Below are 21579 nucleotides of genomic sequence, written 5' to 3' on the forward strand. Positions count from 1 at the left end.
ATACACACACACATATGTTTGATCAAATCTTAGTTTGAAAGTTCAAAGTACTTTTAACTAATAAATGTTCCATCTTAATTAGTTATAAAGCAAGCGTTGTACAAAAATATATGCACAGAAATATAAAGCAGGCATTGTACAGAAATATATATAACGATAAGTCCTGCTGGCGTACATACATATATACACAGAAATATAAACACACACACACAAAATACATTACGTATATACCTTTGAACTGGAGGCGGAGCTTCAGGTGGCGTTGGCGGGAGGCAACGGTAGTGGCCGGGTGGGGGCGACGACGGTATGTAGCAGGGGCAACGACGGAGAGGGGGATAGGATGGAGTAGGGTTGGCGGGGGGCGGTAGGGGCAGGGTTGTCTTTTCAAAAACGGTTCTATTTTATTATATAGATTATTAACAAATATAATACGTTTACAATTTATGGAATGCAAAATAATATACCAAAATACCTTAATATTTCTGTAATTTATTTTAAAATTTTAAGGAAAAAAAAAAAGAAGATCGTTAATGTATGAATTCGATCTAATGAATTAGTTCAATTTAATTAAGGAATGTCAATTAAGTAATGTTACATAAAATGATGGTATTTACTATTTATATATTAAAAATACTAAAATAGTTCAAATTGTAGAAATGAGCATGTGTTTTAAAACACGATATGAAAATATATATTGTAAATTGTGAGCATGGTTTTAGCTAATTCAAAGTGTAAAATATATTTGTATTAATATTATTAATAAATATTAGATGTTTGTATTAATATTATTAACAAATATAATACGTTTGTATTAAATTAAAATCAAAACTATTTATATTTGTATTAACCCATGCCTAAAGTCGCTTATATCACGTATTTTGTCCCATTTATGTATTAAATTAGGGATTTCAATTCATTTCATGAGATAATGCAATGTCTAATGCTAACAGGTTTAATTAAAATTAGAATCCTTAAATTTTTTTAAAAACTAATTCAACAGTCAATATTTGATGCTAAACATAAGTAAACATATGTGGAATTATCCTAAAATGATGGACAACCTTATGTGGAATCACCCTAAAATGAAGCGTAATATAGGAAAGTAACTCGTTTAAAATGCCTAAAATGAAAACTTCTCGTAGCCATATTTTAAAATGCCTCAATTAGCCTTAATTGAAAACACAGTTAGTACATGAATTGTTTTTTTCGCATAGCCACTTCTTTTGCCATTATTTTCGCACATCCACATATACATGTATATACACACCCATATTCACACTGGAGCCATATATATATATATATAGAAATATACACACACAGAACACACACATATAGACATAAACACACACATATGTACATCTATATAATTATGCACACACCCAATTAGTACATAAACACACACACAACATACACATATACATATATATATATATATACATAGCCTTATGAATATCCCAACTTGAAAGATCAAGAACCTGAAAAACACATGGCAAAAATCATGTTCACAGCAAAAATCAACAACCAGAAACAGAAAATACACAGAAAATCAGTTGACAGCAACAAACCACAACAAAGATCATCAAATCACAGCATTACAAATTTTTGTTCGCAACAACCAGAAACAACAAAAGAAACAACAAATCCAATAAAAAAAAATACACAGCAAAATGCAGCAACAAAATATAGCGAGAGAGAGAGAAGGGTAGGGGAAATACCTGGCTATAGTAGTGGTAGTGGCGGTGGCTCTAGCAGCGGTTGGCCATCATACCTCCGAGGCCACCACCACAGCCTCCTCATCCGCCCAGCATCGCTGCAAAAATGGTAGCTGATGCAGCTGCCTCTCGCCTCGGTTTCAGCTGCAAACGGCCACCATTACTACGGCCATCGTCGACCACGTCCAACCACCGTCAACGTTCGAATTGCTGCCTTTCTCGTTATTGCCGTTCGTCGCTTTCGACCGCCATCGCTCTAGGTCCGTTCTTCTTCTCCGTCAGGCCCTCCTGCAACTCACTCGTCGGTCGCTACTCACCTGCTCTCGCCGCCGTTCTTCTCTTGCTTGCTGCCACTTCGCCTTCGCCGACGGCCTACTCGGCTTCCTCCTCTGTTTTTCGTTGACTGCTATTGCCAACGACCTCATCTAACTTCCTCCTTCGCCGACTGAACGATTGCTTCCAGTGGTTGTTTTCATTTTTCTACCATTGAAGTAAGCTTCACAGCAAACCCAGATCTCAAATTGGGAGAGGTAGTATGGCCGATGGGGGGCGACGACGATGGGGCTGAGTGGTGGCGCGGTGGGGGGCGACAGCGATTGAGCGGCTACTGGTGGGGTGTGACAGGGGGGTGACGATGGAGTGGGTGAGTGACTGTGAGAGAGAGAAAGAGAAAGGGAGAGAGAGGTAGTGAATGGGTGTGTTAGCGGGTTGGGCGTGTATGCGTGTGTTAGTGGGTTGGGCAGAGTGTGTGCGTGAGGTGAGGGAGAATGAGATGGTTTTGGGGGGAAAAATAATTGAACTCAACCATTCATTGATCTCAACCATCCAAAAAATGTCTCACTCACATTTGTCTCTCAATTTCAAAAACCATTATGTTTTATTATATAGATATATATAAAGAGAATAAAGATATAAAGATAAGATTTTAAATAAATAGACAATTTTTTATGAATTAGTTAATAGTTCAAATTGTTTATTAATATTTCTCAGAAAACCCATCCAAATTTAATACAAATTTTAGAGGCAAAAAATAACTTGACATATTTTTTGAGGAAAACAAATTTGTAAACTATTATACTTTAATACTAGTGGAAAAAAATCTGCAAACTATTATATATATTAGGCTTCTCTCTCTCTATACTTTAATAAATATAATATAATTTGCTGTGATTTAATTAATACTTTAAGTGTTTATTCATATTCCTCATAAATAGAATTTATTTTTGATTGACTGACAGATTAATTAAATATTTAATATTCACATAATAATGTATTGAAAAACCCATGATTAGTATTGAAAAACTCATATATCTAAAATTCATTATTAATTTTACAGTAATTAGTACCTATTATTTATAAACAATTGAAAATTTTAAATTATTAATGCAAATTACAAAATACAAATTATTACTGCAATGAGTACTAAATGAAAATTATTAATACAAGTTTTGGGGGGAAATTTTATTTTCCAGACTATTATACTTTTATATATATAAATATAAATATATTATATATTATTATATTATATAAAGATAAAATTTTATTTAACGGACAATTTTATGTGATTTAATTAATACTTTAAGTGTTTATTTATATTCCTCATAAATAGTATTTATTTTTGATTGATTGATAGATTAATTAAATATTTAATATTCACATAATAATGTATTGAAAAATCCAAGATTAGCATTGAAAAACTCATGAATTTAAAATTTATTATTAATTTTACAGTAATTAGTACTTATTATTTCAAAATAATTGAAAATTTTAAATTATTAATGCAAGTTTTGGGATTTTTTTTCCCAGATTATCATACTTTTATATATATCAAGATATTTGACTTTGGTCCTCGATGAACTCTGTCAACATATATACATACTAGTGTATATTTGTGCCTAAACATACGGTGTAAATAATATTAAGATTAAAATATAATTATAATTTATACGTATTATATTATAATAATTTTGCTTGTATTAAACGCTCTACAAAACTTAAATAAGAAACAAACATATAAGATTTATAATGTTCACTAATATTGTAAATCAAGAAATAAGATCAAATAAAAAAAATGTAAACACTGAATAAAAAAAAATTAAAGTTATTGTATATTTGTTAATGTTTTATAATAAAAAAACTACTAAATTTATATAATAAAGCACATTAGTAAGTGCTATATAATCTGAATAAATTAAATTAAAAATTAAATATTATTCAATACATACCAGTTGTTGCTCGTCACCATGGCTGCAGCCATCAACGTTGGGGGAACCACAATTCGAGGTTGGAAAACCTTGGATTCCCAATCGTGAATGGTCAGGAACCCTTGTATTCCCGAATCTTGGGTTTCTCAACTATGCGTAATCAATAAATTTTTGATTTTATATTATTTTAATTTAAAAAATATTTTATTGTGCCTAAAATAAAAAAAATCAAATTTATAAAATAAAGATATAATTAAAAAATAAATGAATTCTTTTTTAATATTTGTATCTTTAAGTAACTTAATAGGATAGATTAACCAATGTCATATTTTTTTAAGTATCAAATATTCAACACTTTCAAATTAAACTTCCTATTTTGATATCATCATTTGAATAAAAATTTATACTACAAATAACATTTGATCATCAATAATTTAAAAAAGAGATTTTTATTTCTTTTAGAATTGAAACATCTATGTCAAATTCGTATATATTAAAAAACTCATGCTGTTGTTATTTTTTTATTTAAAAAATTTAAAAAATCAAGTATTAAAACTTACATAATATTTCAAAAAATCTCTAAAACTTACACTGTTGATATTTAGAATACTTAAAAATCAACTATTAAATGCTTTAAAAATTAAATTTTAAAATATTAAAAATAAAAAGAATGAAAAGAGTCCCCCGTCTCTTTTTTTCTCTCTTTTCCACTTTGTCACTCACTACCTCCCACTCTCCATCTCTTATTCTTTCTCTCACAAACTCGCCCATCCGCCCACCCCATTCCCTCACTCATTGCATCTCTCTCTCTCTCTCTCTCATACCTACCCATGCCATTGTTAGCCCCTATTGCCCTACTAGCCGTGGTCGCCCCGTCTCTAGTCGAAGTTGTCCGCCACTGTTTGAACCTCCATCGCAACTCCTCACTGCTTAAAGCTGTCGTTGCCCATCCCCGTCTCCAGCTGAAGTTGTTCATCGTGATCTCCTCGCTACTCAAAGCCATCACCGTCTCAAGCTCCATCGCAGTCTCGAGCTGCTCAAAGCTATTGACAATGAGTAAATGAGTGGGAAAGAGAGTGCAATAGAGGGAGAGAGAGACAGTAAATAAGGAAGTGAGTGGGTAGTAAGATCATTAATCTCAGTCAATCACAACCATTGATATACATTTAAAATTCATTTCAACTATTAAAATATCTCTCTTGTATATTTTACACATTTTCAAAACTTTTTCTGTCTTATTATATACATATATTTGTTGAGGTGACTCTGCCAATCCCAGCCACTCATCAAAATAGTCTGGACTGGAGGCACAGCATCTGGTCCGTCCGTTCGGGCACACGGATCGCCTGTGGGCCCCACGCGAAGTCCCAAGCTTAGGGGGCGTATTTGTAATTTGAGTATCCACATGGTGGCGTTTCAAAAATTTCAAATCCAAAACCCCTCCAAACGGTCCACAGATTTGAAATCCAAACTCCGCTCCCAAATCGTCCATCCAGACCAGATCCAACTCCACACCCTTCGAATCCCCAATCCGCCACTCCCTATTTCACTCCAACAAAGCCTCAGATTTTCACCCATCTTCCGTTTTCCACTCAGTTTTCTGAAAACCCTAGCCTTGGAAGCACAGAACCCTCAACAATGCCACTCATTTCGGAGACCCCCAGCGCCGTAAAAAGTAGGTTTGGGTTCCAGGACCAGTCGTCGGAGTTGTTGCCGCATTCCCGGAGCTCCCCGGAACTCTTAAAGTCGGCGGCGAGGGATAACATCTCTCAATCCTCCGCGGTTCGGATTTTCAACGATAAAGGCGATCACTGTGCCGGAGTGGTGAACCAGAGATTTGAGTTGAGCGAAGATCCTTCGTTCTGGAAGGATCATAATGTTCAGGTACCGGAGTCGGAGATTAAAGTTATTTATTTCTCCCCTCTTGCTAGGTTGCTGCAAAAATGCGGTGAAGAATTCGAAATTAGCTTTGTTTTTTATGTAATGGAATTTTTTAAGTAGTGTTGAAGTCAAGTATACCTACTTCGAACCCTGATCTTACTAAGTTATTTTTTATATGTTGGAGTCTTATCAAGTGGTTACAGCAGAAAGTAAGTGCCTAGATTGCTAAGACTGAGTGAAATAGAACTACATCTTGTTCGGTTGCTAAGAATTTGTACGTGAAGAAATACGAATACTAGCTATTTATCTCTTGAAGTTCTATAAAGAGGTTACTGCATAAAACAAGCTCCTAAGCTGAACTCCGAGTGAGTGAAATAGAACCATCTTTAGTTGAAGTGAGAATTTACTGTTTTTCTCTTGTCCTTGTGATATTCTTTTCAAATCATTTGCGTTTGTAAAATAATGATAAAAAATTGGTCCTCCTCAACTTTTTTGATTTTGAAACTGCTCATACCTTAGCTCCAATCTACCTCTCTCAGCATCCTCGCCTTTTGTTCTATTTTTGTTGTGATAGGATCTATATCCCAAGTTGACAAGGGCCACGAGGCTGTTAGTGTGCTATCCTATTGCTACTGTTGCATTATCATGTTTACACTTCACACGGCACTATCTTTATTGGTAATAATGTTATGTTGTCAATACTAGGGCATTAAAACAATTACACATAAAAAAAAAAAGTTTAGAAATTATGAAAAACTGTTATCTAATTTGAAGTCACAGTGCAAAGTGGCTGTTCTATACCGACTGCCTTTGTACTATGCTTCAGTCTACCAGCTCTTGTTTGATTTATTGTTGGTCAACTAGTAACTTTAATGCTAAACAACTGGTGGTAGCGCTTTCAGTGAAGTTCTAGCATGAATTAGCCTAAAAACAAGCAACATTTTACCTTGCATTTGACAACAGAATTAAACTATTATAAACTTAGTGGCAGGAGGAGTTAAGGGCATTATAACAGAGAAAAGCTGTGGATGAGCTTCAGATGCTAGTTAGTGAATTGGGTCACTTTCTTCATACCTGAACAGTTATTCTTCTATCTACCATTGCCACTAATTTACAGGGAACTCCTAAAAGTGCTTTGTTTCTTTTGGTGTGGGGATGGTTTCAATGTTTTCAACCTAAATTTTCTGGAAAAGGCTATCTTTTGCTCAACCCTCAACTTTTGTTGTCATTGGCCTTCCTCTTGTGCTTCTAGCACCTTCTATGCTTGATCAGTATTAGTTGTACACTACAAGGTTTCTGTTCACCTATAATGCCTTGTTGGATGCTTCTAAATGGTGCTTTATCTACATGAACATGGTGATTGATTCAACCTTGCTTTTTCTCATGCATATCTTTTTGCTTTTTCTTGTGTGTGCAATACTGTTGTTTTAAGAAAAAGATTACATGCTGACTGATGGGAAGTCGATATTTTCTATCTGGAGCATATTCTTACCTAACAAAAATGATTGTTTATCTAAAATTTGACAAAAAAACATAATACTATTACCATACAAATTTGTACTTTGTCTAGATCCCAAAAGTTCTTAATAGTAGGATTGACATTCTAGGCTATATTTACCCTTGACTAAATTGTATATGGTGTTTGAAAATAAGATGAATGGGACTGGAGAAGCAGGCTGAATGCCCTCAATAATGTGACATCCATCTCCTAGGAAACTGGGAATGAAGATAATATTTGTATGTGTGAATATCAGGGAATCATGAATTCACATTTGGCTTGTATAATGGAAGGACTTAGTTATGCAGGATGTTCGTGCATCTTTAGTGTATAAGCAATGATTATCGACTAATAAATGAAGCAAAATACTACTGGAAGTTCTGAGTTTTCCTGTATTTGGTTAATTTGATTTACCAGGTTTTCTGATGACCAATAGAATTTATGTTTTCTTTTTGGCTTTTCTGATGACCAATAGAATCTACGTTTTCTTTTTGGCTTAGTAATAGAATTTAGGGTTTTAATGATTAAGATACTTGATTCATGGTTTAGAGTGCAGTGGCTTGTGTTCCCTATCAAAATATGTTTGTTACTAAAGATGATGTTCAGTTTTTGATTGTCCACAATCTGTAATGGTACATTTCTTTTTTGTTTAACCATGAATTTATCTCATTGTATGCAGGTTATAATAAGAATACGTCCTCTGAGTAGTTCAGAAATTTCACTACAGGGATATAGTAAATGCATTAGACAAGATAGCTGCCAAACAGTTACATGGATTGGGCATCCAGAATCACGTTTCACCTTTGATGTTGTTGCAGATGAGAATGTTAGCCAGGTATTATTTACTTGTTTTTCTAAATCAGTTTTCTTTACTATGTCACGAACTTCATTTCAATGATGATTTATCAGGAGATGCTATTTAAAGTGGCTGGGGTGCCAATGGTGGAAAATTGTATGGGAGGCTACAATAGCTGCATGTTTGCCTATGGCCAAGTCAGTATCCCCATCAATGGTCTTGTTCATTTTTTTTTTGTTTATTCTGTTTTTGTTTGTTATCACAGTCAAGGTACTCTTTATTTGTTATGAAGCCTACTCTAGTCAGTTGTGCTGTACGAAGAGAATATTCTTTTCCTAGTCTAGATGGGATTGTTCTTTTTCTACTCTTTATTTGTTATGAAGCCTGCTCTAGTCAGTTGTGCTGTAAGAAGTGAATATTTTTTTTCTAGTCTAGATGGGATTGTTCTTTTTCTACTCTTTATTTGTTATGAAGCCTGCTCTAGTCAGTTGTGCTGTAAAAAGAGAATATTCTTTTTTCTAGTCTAGATAGGATTGTTCTTTTGAGAATTTAGTGTTCCTTTGTTTAGTCCAGTCAAGTGGATATGTCCTATTTTTTGGAAAATATATTTATATTTTTTGGTAACACAAGTTATTAGATAGGTTGCATTTCAGGATAACTATAGTTTAATTGTTTGTATGTAGACTGGAAGTGGAAAAACTCATACAATGCTGGGAGATATTGAAGGAGGTACCCGGCGACATAGTGTTAACTGTGGAATGACACCAAGAGTCTTTGAGTATTTATTTTCAAGAATTCAGAAGGTATGTGTCTGATGAATTATGTATTCCTCAGGTTGGTTAAAAGCTCTTAACTTATGGGTGCAAGATATCTTGTGATTGTCTTGGTTTTCAAGCATCTGAAATGTTGGAATGCTTTTAAAAATAACAATTTTTTTTCATTGACATTGAGTTTCAAGGTCTTTCTTTTTTCTCTCTCTTCTTTTTATTGTATATTGGAAAAGTTTTCCCCATGAAATGTCTTATAGTTACCAAGAAGAGTCAAAGGTCTAGTTGGTACCAATATTTTTTGTGAAAAAACTCTAGTAAAGTAGTAGGAGAAATGCTAGCTTAAGAAAAACTCTGATGAAGTGTTTGGTAATTGGTTAAACTAACTAATTTTTTTGTCATAAAAATAATAGCAATACCCATAGAACAAGGCAAATATTATCTTATTATATAGATTATATTAAAATGTAAAAACATGTAATATCTATTTCATTAAAGTGAAAACAGAAAAATTCATTTGTTGTTCTTTTTTTCTTGTTTAGCTTTTCTTTTTTTTTTTGGGGGGGGGGGGGGGGGGGTGGTGTCCAAAAAGCTTTCATTCTCTAAGAAAAAAAGTTGCCTTCATATGCTTTTAGTTTTAGCTTATTTAAGGGAAATAGCAACTTAAAAGAGCTTATGCCAGATGGGCCCTAAGCTGCTTTTGCTTATTAGAGTGGACTGCCAAATGCCAGTGCCCTTTCTATTGACCGTGAGACAAAAATGAACAATGATCACTTCACCCATATTGTATAATAATATACATTAGCATTATAGCGCATGACATTGATGTTGATTATAATATTGTATTTCTTTATAAGTTGTTATGATATACTAAAGTTAGGATATGTAGATAATATATGATACACTATCATATTCTTTTTGCAAGTACTATTACATACCACATATAAAATCAATGCAACATGGTTAAAGTGGAGAACTGCATTTAGCATTTTATGAGATTGAAATTCCTATTGAATCTAGAAGGAAATATTTATTAGATGGCTTTAATAAGACCATCTCTGTTGTATGGAATGGCGGAGGCTAAGTACTAACATGTGAAAAATATGTGTAATTGATATGAGAATCGTATAGTAAATGTGTGGCCATACAAGAAAAGACAATTAAAAATTAGATTAATCATAATGAGGATAGAGGAGTGCCTGTTAAAGATGATATGGAAAAATGTGGTAAATATGTTTTGAAAATATGAGAGAAAGATCAATGAATTGAACTGTGAGGCAAATGGATGGAATGGAAGAAATTTGAAGCAAAAAATGTTAAGAGGAGTAAAGAAAACATAGAGGGAAATCCTTAAACATAGCATGGGATATAATGGCGTTATAGAATATGTTATGAATAAAGATTATTAGAGAGCTAGAGTTCATGATTCACTAATTTATCTGTATCCTTCTGTGACTTAGTTCCCTCCTACTATGCCATGCTACCTACTAAATCTTGTGCCAAGTTTCTTGTAAAGTTTTATCGCTATGCTTCATGTTTTAATTGTGGTATGACAGGAAAAGGAGGCACGGCGGGAAGAGAAGTTAAAATTCACTTGTAAATGTTCTTTCTTGGAAATATATAATGAGCAGATTCTTGATCTTTTGAACCCATCCTCCACAAATTTACAGGTAATGGTCATTAATAGCTTGAGATTTTGACCTGTTTCTTTCTTTGTTTCTTATTATTCTTTGTGCTAATAGCAATTGATTATTTCCATAATGACTACTTAAAAAGCTTTGATCTCAATGTTGTAGATAAGAGAAGACACAAAGAAAGGGGTTTATGTGGAAAATTTGACCGAGGTTGAAGTTACAAGTGCTCGGGATGTGATTCAACAACTTGTACAAGTATGAAGCTTCACTTAATTTACTCTTATATTCCTGATGCTCTATTCCGAACTTCAGCTGATCAATTATTAATTAAGAGTCAGAATATGGATAGAATTGAATGAATTTAAAGGATTTGTAGCAACTTAATTTGATGGAGGTCATTGATCATCTGTCTAGGTTTTGTTGAAAATTTTCTGCATGAGAATGGAAACATTCCTAGGTCTGGTTTGTCCATCTTCAGCAGAATTAAGAACTTAGGGTGACAGTGGTCCTGAATCAGGAAGTTGAAGGATAAAAGGGAGAACAAGAAACTGCCAATTGCTTCTATGTGGAAAAAGGAGGATAAGGAAGACAATGGAATTGGTTACCATCCAACTGTTTTGCAGCTTGCAAGAATAAATGTGCCAATACTATTTTAATTTACAAATATACCATTGAATTTCTGTTAAATAATTAAAATTAAATTTAGAGTTCAAGGAGTTAAATTGGAAATTTGAGCAGCAACTTATCATCTCCCACTTTGATTTACAAATATACCATTGAATGTTACATATTTGCTAGCAACTTATCATCTCCCACTTTCCTCTTCAAGTTTATTTAACTTTAACTATTCCTGAGTTTCAAGTTTATTCTGTTTATTCAGTAACAATCCTGGCTTATCTATGATCCACGTGCTGTCGAGTTTGCAACATACTGTGTGTCTGTCTTTTGAAGAAATATTCTTTATCTTATTCTACCAATCGCAATAACATTTCAGGGTGCAGCAAACAGGAAAGTGGCTGCAACTAATATGAATCATGCAAGTAGTCGTTCTCATAGTGTCTTTACATGCGTAATAGAAAGTAAGGTAAGCAGTTTCCTATCCATCTTTATTCTTTTCCTCAAATCTCCAACAATACCAATGTGTCCACCCTATTCAATGGTTTCTACTTGGTTGTTGGGATTCTAATTAATTGATTTATGTTCAGTGGGACTCCCAGGGTGTAACTCATTATCGGTTTGCTCGGCTTAATCTTGTTGATTTAGCTGGTTCTGAAAGGTAATATTAACTGAAGTGTTGTGAATAGCTGGAAAATGCAGATTTCCCAGCTAGTGACAGGATTGGATCATATAATGTTCATTTAACATAGTTGTTATTACCCTTTCTAAATCACAGACAGAAGAGTTCTGGTGCAGAAGGTGAGCGTTTAAAGGAAGCTACAAATATCAACAAATCACTTTCGACTTTGGGGTTTGTTCTTCTTCCTAATCATCCATACTGTTGTGAAATTAGGAAGTTCACTCTCTGTCCTTTTCAATGCTTACTATTTTGCAACTGGGATCTGCAGGCTTGTGATTATGAACCTTGTGAATATATCGAATGGCAAATCACTCCATGTTCCTTATAGGGATTCCAAGCTTACATTTTTGCTCCAGGTAAATAATTGTAAACTTTCCTGATTGATGTGTTACTGTTACATACCTGTATAGTATTCAGAAAATTTACACACTTCCATTCTATCCAATTAGCTGATGTAGAAAAGGAATTTTAGAAAAAAAAAATCACAATATTGCGTGTTTGGCAGGTTAGAAGAGTTATGATCAAGAAAATTTGACATGATTCTATAAAATAGGCTTCTATTTTTGATCATTTGTGGGTGGAAATGGCTTATGATTTTGTAATAATTTTGCCTTTTCTTATTAGCAATTCTCACTTACAAAAGTTACTTTCTTAGATGCCAGACTCCATGTTCTATAGCATTCCTAGTTGGCTACAATGTATTTGCATAGTTTAGAGTCTCAAGTGTCTTGTTATATTATCCATCCATTGTTTGAAGTAAGACACTAACATGTATTATTTGTTTTTTTTTGCTTGTTTCCTTTTCAGGATTCTTTAGGAGGGAACTCAAAAACAATTATAATTGCTAATATTAGCCCCTCTAGTTGGTCAGTGTTTCTTGTTATGATCTTGCTACTTGTTTTCTGCTTCTAGCTTTTCCATCTGTATAAATTGTTTTGAACTCTTTGTTTATTTTTCTTTGTTGTCTCCAAGTTTAAAATTGATCTTGCCTCCATGATCGGCAAGAAGAATCATATCTGCATTGATCATTGAATGATTTCTTTTATTGAACAATTGTAAATTTTTACCTGACTGGGTCTTCTCAAGTTACTGTTGTAAAATGCATTGATCTTTTCCTTTGTCTATCTGATAATTGTATAAGATTATAGTTTGGGCCTCTTGCAGCTGTTCGCTGGAGACTTTGAGCACTCTGAAGTTTGCACAGCGTGCTAAATTCATCAAGAACCATGTATGCAATTTTTACCAGGCCAACTTTTTATGCAGTTGTACTTATTTTTCTCAAAAATTGAGTAGGTTATCTACTTTATGAATGAAATACCATTTTCAGTGTTAAACTTTATCTTGAATATTTATAGTTTGGGTTGGTTTTTCATTTATATCCTTCTAATGGTTTTTGAATATCAATTGTCATTATTTATTATATATTATATGAGAGGCTTTAATGTTTCTACCTTTTAAGAGTTATCACCAATGAAAAAAAAGCTTTTATGACTTACCAAACCTTCTTTATTGTATCCATTTATCTACGTTCTTGAAATAACTGTAAATTGAAATCAAATGTATCTTTTAGGCTATTGTGAATGAAGATGCTTCTGGCGATGTCCTGGCCATGCGACTTCAGATTCAACAACTTAAGGTAATATGTGTATTCTGTCTACTATCATTTGATCTTTGTAACGAGGCACTATTTTCCACTATTTATTTAACAGGTGATCATATAAGTGGTTTGTTTATAGAAATTCATGTTTGCCTACTGTTTCCACTTTGAAATGGATCATCTTCAACATGTATCAACATCCTAATAGAGCAATATTATAAGAAAATTGCATCGAGAACTTAAAATGCATTGGTACTTGTTCCAGCTCTCCTTTATAAACAAGATGCTTACTTTTCTGGTTCTTGGCATGTTAGGTATGTACATCCCTTCCCAAAATTTCACATCATGTTATGTAATTTCCAAAACAAATAATCACTGATAGAGGGAGATGTTCATGTTAGGGTATCTGCATTAGATTTGTGAAGTTGTGATATCTACTACATGCACCGGCTCGTACATGTGTGTGAAATTTGACTAATTTTCTTCATTGTTAAACACTTCAGATGTGTGGTTGCCTTGAGATGTTCCTTCATCACAACTATATACATTTTTTATTAAGTTAGAAATGCCCTATGACGTTTCTTGAAATTTTATGCTGTGCCAGAAAGTCCATAATAGATAATGTGGTTGATGGCCATCCAGTAACCACTTTATAACATTCGAGTTGCTAAAAAACAAATTTGCTTCATTTCTTCTCTCTCTCATATTCCTACAAACTAAAAAAAAAAGAGAGAGAGGGACCCAGGGGGATGGGGGGAGGTTTTCCCCCTAATTACTTGAGTATGAGGTCTGAGATTGATAAATAAAAAGTTGTTTATTTCAGCACCACTGAGAAAATTTTTACTAGGTTAAATGGACTTCTTATCTCATGGATTTTTCTGCTGATATAAAGGATCTTCATTCAACTTTGATCTGTGTTATCTTCAGAAAGAAGTATCTCGCCTTAGAGCTCTAGTCAATGGAGGTGCTGAAAACCATGAAACTGATGCTTGGACAGTATCCTTTCCAGGATCTCCAGGATCCTTTAACTGGGAAGGGCTTCATGGATCCTTCAGTCCACTTGTGTCTGGTAAAAAGGCATCACAGGTGCATACCATTTTTCCTTGAGATTGAATAACTGTTTATCCCTGTGTTTCTTCTGATGAGGCTCCTTTTACTTCTTCCAGAAGAAAGAATATGAAGTTGCGCTTGTGGGTGCTTTTAGGAGGGAAAAGGATAAAGAGATTGCATTACAGGCATTGACTGATGAAAATAAGGCAGCTATGCAGCTGGTATGCATAAAGCTAAGATATCTGGGATTGCTTCACATATGAGAAGTCCTTGTTAATCTTTGCATCTATACAAGATATTTTAACATGACTGAAAGCTAGTAGCTTTAACATGGTGGATACTAATTTTGAAGAAATTATTCTTTCATGCCATGAGTTTGTGAACATGGATTATACAGCTATCCTATTCTAACATGATTCCAGTTTTTCCCAAAAACAGTTACCCTTCAATAGAAATTGACTGATAATTTTGTTGCCATTTTCCAAAGTAATGGGGAAATGATCCCAGAAATGCAATAATCTTGGAAATGTTTCTGGGAGCTAAATTAAATCATTTTTGGGTGTATCAGGCCAAACAAAGAGAAGATGAGATACAAAGTCTGAAAATGAGATTGCGGTTTCGAGAAGCTGGAATAAAGAGGCTGGAAGCTGTTGCTGCTGGAAAGATATCAGCTGAGTCACACTTGTTAATGGAGAAGGATGAACTTTTGAAGGAAATAGAGGTCCTAAGAGCCCAGGTTGACAGGAACCAGGAAGTAACCAGATTTGCCATGGAAAATTTGCGACTCAAAGAAGAAATCAGAAGGCATGTATCTGTTGCATGGATTCTCTTTATTATTTTACAATTAAATGCATAGGCATGGGATCAGCTGCTGATATTTACCAGAACTATACAAGAAAGACATACTTGTAGTACAAAGTAAATGCTTATCCTCGATGATCACCTTATCAAATCATAGCACTGAGTTACATCAAAATGACTAAGAATTCACGGTGTCTTGTTTTTAGTAGAAACTATAACTAGCAATGGAATAAAATATGCATGACTTCAGGTGGTAAAGCCTCTAAGACTCCTAGTAAAATCATATGCTCAGTCTAAAGTGTTACACCTATTTAATTTTGTTTGAGAACATAAAATTATAAATTCTCTTACAGAGTTGCAATTTGTTTTGGAAATAAAAAAAACTGTTATTAACTTATGACCCAACATGCAGATTGAAGTCCTTTTGTGAAGAAGGTGAACGTGAGAGGATGAATGAACAAATCATGACATTACAGAATAAGGTGCTGAATTGATCCCAAGTTCTTGACACTTGTTTTTCCTACACCTGTATTTGCACCTATAACATCTTTTCTCCATAAGAAATTTACCTAATGTGTCAATTTGCAGTTGTTAGAAGCACTAGATTGGAAACTTATGCATGAGTCAGACCCCTCATTTGTTCAGGTTCTTCCCTGACATTTATATAAATTGCAAACATGGACTAATTTTCAACTGAAGACCTTTTTTTTTCCCCCCATTAAACCTTATGAATATTTTTGTGCTATAGAAAGGAAATTCAGAAACGGCCACTCATACGCAAAGTGAGTGTAATCTACTGGTATCTTCCCAGGTAATTCCATGACCCAATTTTATGTACAGCTCAAAACTTTTCTTAATTGTTCTATTTAAACAAAATCTGGAATAGTCATCCTGCCTTGATTTTTAGGCTCAACTTGGTCTATGTGATTGTTGAAACAGTTGTAGACCTACTGAACTCCATAATGAAATCCAACATGAATTAAACCATCACGAACCACTGATATCTATAGTCTCATAACTAATCAATACAAATGGTACAAAAAACCTTGAGTTTCAACCTAGCAAAATGCACGAACTACATTGTAAGCAAAGTAAACCAGTGAAAGATGAAATAAGATTCAATTTGATGAATTAACTGTAGACTAACTGAGGTCCTAGAATGTCCTCTTTGATTTGTTTGCCTTTTCTTTTTTCGATTATTTGTGCCCTTTGCACCAAAGGTTTCCATAGTTTGCCTTTACCATGTTTTGCTTTTTAACTGCTAGCATGTAATCAATACTATACAGTTGTAAGCATTTGGTATGCCTGCAAACAACATTTAGCAACTTATGATTTAAATTCTAATTAGGCTTCAAATTTAGCAGTAATATCACAATTGATCCATATCGTTCTTACTGCTTAAATAACATCCAGATATAAAAGCAAGTTTAGCTTTTATACATTCATTCTCTCTCTCTCTCTCTTTTTTTTTTTGTCAATAGATGTTAACATGGACGAATATTACAAGTACAAACTATTGTCTTCTGATGTATCCAACTATCCATATATGTGTCGAACAGGAGCCAGGATCACCTTGGCGTGCTTCAATTAATGAGGAAAATGAGTTTCTCCGCTTGCAGGTAATCAATTTCAAAGTTAATTATATATTTATCTATTTCTAAAATGTGGCCATACTTGTCTGCTGTCTTCCCAAATGTGTAAGCTTCATTTACAAACATAGGATTTCTGTTACAGGCTATTCAAAACCAATCAGAAATTGACATGCTACACAAGAAGCTGAACTCCTGTCTTGAAGAGAAAGATAGATTAGAAAGGTAATATTTCCTTTTGATTTAATTCTCCTCATCCAATTACCAGTTTGAGCAATTAAAAAACATGTGGATTATTTCTTTGTTAACCTGTTTCCCATATTTCCTCTCTGATGGTACTTCCACAACCAAGTAAACAGATTTAGTGGCCATTTATATATTATAAAACCTGGATTATAGAAAAACCTTCTGGGTTCTTGTTATTCATTTCCTATTTATATATTATAAATGAGATGCGCTGTCTTCATAGCAACCTTGTTATCTAACAACAAATTTGCAGGCATGTTAGTGATTTAGTAGCTGAGCAAGAAACAGAGAGATCTTCCAAAGTGCACAATGGAGAACTGCAGGAGTTGATGATTGAACCCCCTTCAATAACTGCTGATCAGATGCCCAATATTTCATTGAATGATCAGATAGAGCTTAAGGCAATGGTTGATGCCATTGCAGCTGCAAGCCAAAGAGAAGCAGAAGCTCATGAAACAGCAATTATCTTGTCAAAAGAGAATGATGAACTGCGGATGAAGCTTAAGGTCCTAATTGAGGATAACAACAAGCTGATTGAACTATATGAACGAGCAGTTTCTGAAAAAAACAGTATAAACGATGGTGTAGTTCAAAATGGCAACCATTTTAGTGAATTTGCTGAGGAGCAACAAGTGACAAGGCTGCAAGTTGAAAACTTAGAGCATCAACTTTCTGAAATGCATGAAGAGAATGAGAAATTAATGGGTCTCTATGAGAAAGCCATGCAAGAGAGGGATGAATTCAAAAGAATGCTTTCTTCTGGAGGACAGAGCATCACTGCAATTAAAAGAGAATTTAATTGCCCTGAAAAGCTTGTTGAAGTGGATGGGGGCCCAGATGAATATCTTGGTTCTCAAGCAGCAATATCCTCAAGGGAGGATATTGAATCTCAACTGCAAGATGAAGGAGAAAGTCTTGAGTTGGAGAAAACTGTGGGATCTGGTGAAGATGCTTTATTGGAGGGTGTTAATGTCACTGCATTAGACGTAGAGAATTCTTCCTGCCAATGTCCTGGACATTCTAGAGGAAGGGATTCTGTTGATTTAGATGAACCTCTTGCTTGTATAGAAGTAAACTCAGAGCAGTGTCCTCAAGTCAAAATGGAAAGCACCATGCTAGGCAAACTTACCTTATCGGATGAAGATAACATAATAGATGAGGGAATTGGTGTTTCTACCTTGGACTTGCAACAGCAATCCTGCCTATGTTATGAAAACCCTCAAGCAGATGTAGGGAATCAGATTGATGTTCAAATTCATTCGACATTGGAAAACAATTCTTTAGATCTCACCATGGTGAATGTATCTGATGATCTGGATTTGGTTAGAATGAAGTTAGATGGAGTAGAAGAGAAGCTTCTTATTTCTGCTGAGACTATCAGTTTATTTGGGTTGCTTGAGAAAGTAATTGCTGAGGTTGATAATCTGTCAAGAGAAACTGAAGTAATTGAAGATGCCATTCAGATGAAGCAGCAGGAATATGCATCCCTGAAGCTCCTTTCCTGTGAACTTCATGAAAGAAGAGCTTTAATTAATAGAAAATTGGTGGCTGTCAAATGCTCATTGTCAAATTTTTCTTCATCTCTTAGTTACTTTGAACTGAGAGAAGCTAAAGCAAGGGCAAGGGTTAATGCCTCCTTGTCTTCCCTGGATCGCAAGACAGTGGAACTAGCCAACCTCCAAATCCGTAAGAATGAAATTGAGGATGCTCAGAGGAAGTGTCAACAACTTGAAATTGAATTGATGAACAACCTTGCACATTTAAATACAAAAATAGAGGAAGAGAACCAAAGACGGGATAATGAAAAGGTTCTTTTGGCAATAGACAATCTTAAGGGAACAGATGTTCCTCTCCATAGAAATTGGCATTTTAGCAGTAAAGCTACTGAGTTACTCAAGTCAGAGGAAGATAAGACCAAGGTACAAGCTGAGATCAAACAAGCACAAGAAAAGCTTGGAGTCACGAGAAAGGAATGCGAAGATCTGAACTGGAAGCTGTGTAAGGTGGAGAATGAAGTTCAAGTGGTTCAAATGGATTTACAAAAGGGTCAAAAGTCCATGGAGGAGATGGAGTGCAAGCTTCAGGCTGTAATTCAAGAAAAACAGATGCTATTGGAGATGAAAGAGAACGGCAGAACTGAGGTTGAAAATATGATTCTTGAATACCACCAGCATACATTTGAAGCAGACTTGAAGGAGCAAGAGGTGAACATCTTGGATGAAGAATTACAAATTCAATTTCACCAAGTAGCAGAGTTACAGAAAGCCAAGGCAGCAGCTACTGAAAAGAAGAACCAACTATTGCAGGCCACACAGTCCAAGTCATGCTGGGAAGCGATCCAAGATATTAGGATGTCAGTTATGGAGTTGAAGTCATTGCTCGGAGATGACAGTTAAATCTTTCATTTGACAGTCACAATTTTCACCTGAGCCAATATGGTGATTGTTAGTTATCCTTGTGATTGTCAATAATCAGTAAGATCTGTCTGCTGATGTAGATAAAGTGAATATTCGTTATTCTTCCTCTTCAATGCAATGCAATCTTATCTTGTTGAACCAAATCTTAAAGCTCATTTATGCCAACAGCTGTGACATTCTGCACTTCCTGGTGGGGAAGTAGAAGCAATGTTATGCAAACTCTTATGATCCTCTTGTAATCTCAGTACTCAGCTTGCCTCCATCTCTGGTAGCGGTCCAGATACATTGATTGTACTTTTTACTTTCTGTCTTGGTATCTGTTGTTCATTGTGTTACTGGAAAGAAGGTACATTATGTGAACATTCAGGTTTAAGCTCATATGCAGGCATGAGAGGTATCCAAGAACATGTAGGATTCCATTCAATGAAAGCTTTTTCTGAATTAAAGTTTGCAAAAGAAATACAATTACACATAGCAGCTTATCAAGGGTGTAAACCCATAAATTTAGTAGTTAGGGTTTTGACATTCGGAAATGCTTCTTGGACACTCAAGAGTGACATTTGGTGTGACACTCCTGCATTAATGCATTGTATTGTGTGTATAACTTTTTGGGATGGACATGAGATTATTTTACCACACATTTTTGAATGATTTTTATTATATTATTTATAACATGCAACTTTTTTCTATTGATATAGGATTTTTATCTAAAAATAAAATATTTTTAATGTTTAAATCTTCTCTTATTAAATTTGACTATATGATATTGTATCCATTGTGTTTATTTCCTAAATTTTTATTTTCATGAATCTTTAAATTATTTTTTTATTAATTTGTTTTCCACATTATTTTGTTTTTTTTAACATTTTAGTTGTAATTGAAATGTGAGACATTGATTGGTGGAAAAGACTTATTAGAATATAAAATATTTTTAAAGGACATTTTATTTTATTTATTTTTATATAAATTAATGCATAACGAGTATAATAAAAAAGAATGGAGAATTAGGTAGATTAGTAGACTAGTATGAAGACAATAATGAAAAAAAAAGAATGCATGAACAAAAACAAGAAAAAAGGTTTACATGATCCTTTAGTTAGGAATGTTATATGACATTGATAATTTGGGGCTATGTAATTTTTGCAATGCAAAGTCACTAGAAGGTCATGTTCCCGATGTGTTTCGCTATAATGTAATGATTTGTAGGCTTGTAAGGGGCTTGAGGAGGTTTGTGATTTTGATGTGAACCTGCGATGGGATAAGGCCAAAGGAACCCACAAAAGATTGAAACGAACCCAGAAAAGCCAAAATTGGATAGAAGACAGAATTCCCGACCCATTGATTCACGAACCAAGAACCTAGATTATATTAAAATCTAGACCCATTGATTATGCGGAAACAAGAACCAAGAATTGTTGAACGCCACAAAGACTGCCCAGATTTTTGATAAGTTCAGGTTTTGAACACCACAAAAGAATCATTCATTTGATAAGTTCGAAGTTTTGTTCATTGAAGAACAAAATTGAAGAGAGAGATCTCTCAAATTCAAAAATTCATAATAATCTCTGTCTAATGTTTACAATGGAAAAGCTTTTAAATAGGCAAATAATTAAATCCTAATTCTACTTGAAAACTAATAAAAATCCTAAATTATATAGAAAATAAATAAATAACTAGATCTGGTCAATCAATCAACCATTCATTTTATATTCCCAAATCTTTTCAATCAATCAATCAGGCAATCAATTAATCATCCATTCCTTTTTATGCTCTTAAATCTTGTCAATCAATTAACCAAGCAATCAATCAATCATGTGCCCAAATCTTGCAATCAACCAGTTAATCAACAACCATTCCTTTTTATGCGCAAATCTTGTCAATCATCCAATTCCGACTTGTCCGATTGCATCATTGTTAGTCGGCCCTTCATGATTCTCATCATTCCCTCTCTCTTCAAGACGATTTGTCCTCGAAGCGTAAACTGTAAGGATCAGCTTGTAGGCATTGTCACAAATAGTCACATCCCCGAAAACCTGTAAACTTTCAAGCATCTTTTTTTTTTTTTTTTTTTGTAATTTTTATGACTCTAA

At 34.2% G+C, this 21579-nt stretch overlaps 1 protein-coding gene across 1 annotated transcript; it reads left to right on the plus strand.

Annotated features, from left to right (window-relative positions):
• The first annotated feature begins 5330 nt into the window (after positions 1–5330).
• Positions 5331–19928, plus strand: LOC127798381 (kinesin-like protein KIN-12E). The gene is made up of 22 exons (XM_052331915.1): positions 5331–5800; positions 7975–8130; positions 8205–8288; positions 8775–8894; positions 10415–10528; positions 10655–10747; positions 11487–11576; positions 11698–11768; positions 11886–11960; positions 12058–12145; positions 12597–12655; positions 12954–13017; positions 13360–13425; positions 14314–14472; positions 14553–14657; positions 15005–15240; positions 15650–15719; positions 15826–15882; positions 15986–16048; positions 16797–16856; positions 16972–17051; positions 17326–19928. Exons 1-22 carry the CDS (start codon positions 5555–5557, stop codon positions 19466–19468), a joined length of 4299 nt encoding a protein of 1432 aa, XP_052187875.1. The 5' UTR covers positions 5331–5554; the 3' UTR covers positions 19469–19928.
• The last annotated feature ends 1651 nt before the right edge of the window (positions 19929–21579 follow it).

Source organism: Diospyros lotus, chromosome 3 (assembly GCF_014633365.1).
Source record: "Diospyros lotus cultivar Yz01 chromosome 3, ASM1463336v1, whole genome shotgun sequence".
Taxonomy (NCBI): domain Eukaryota; kingdom Viridiplantae; phylum Streptophyta; class Magnoliopsida; order Ericales; family Ebenaceae; genus Diospyros; species Diospyros lotus.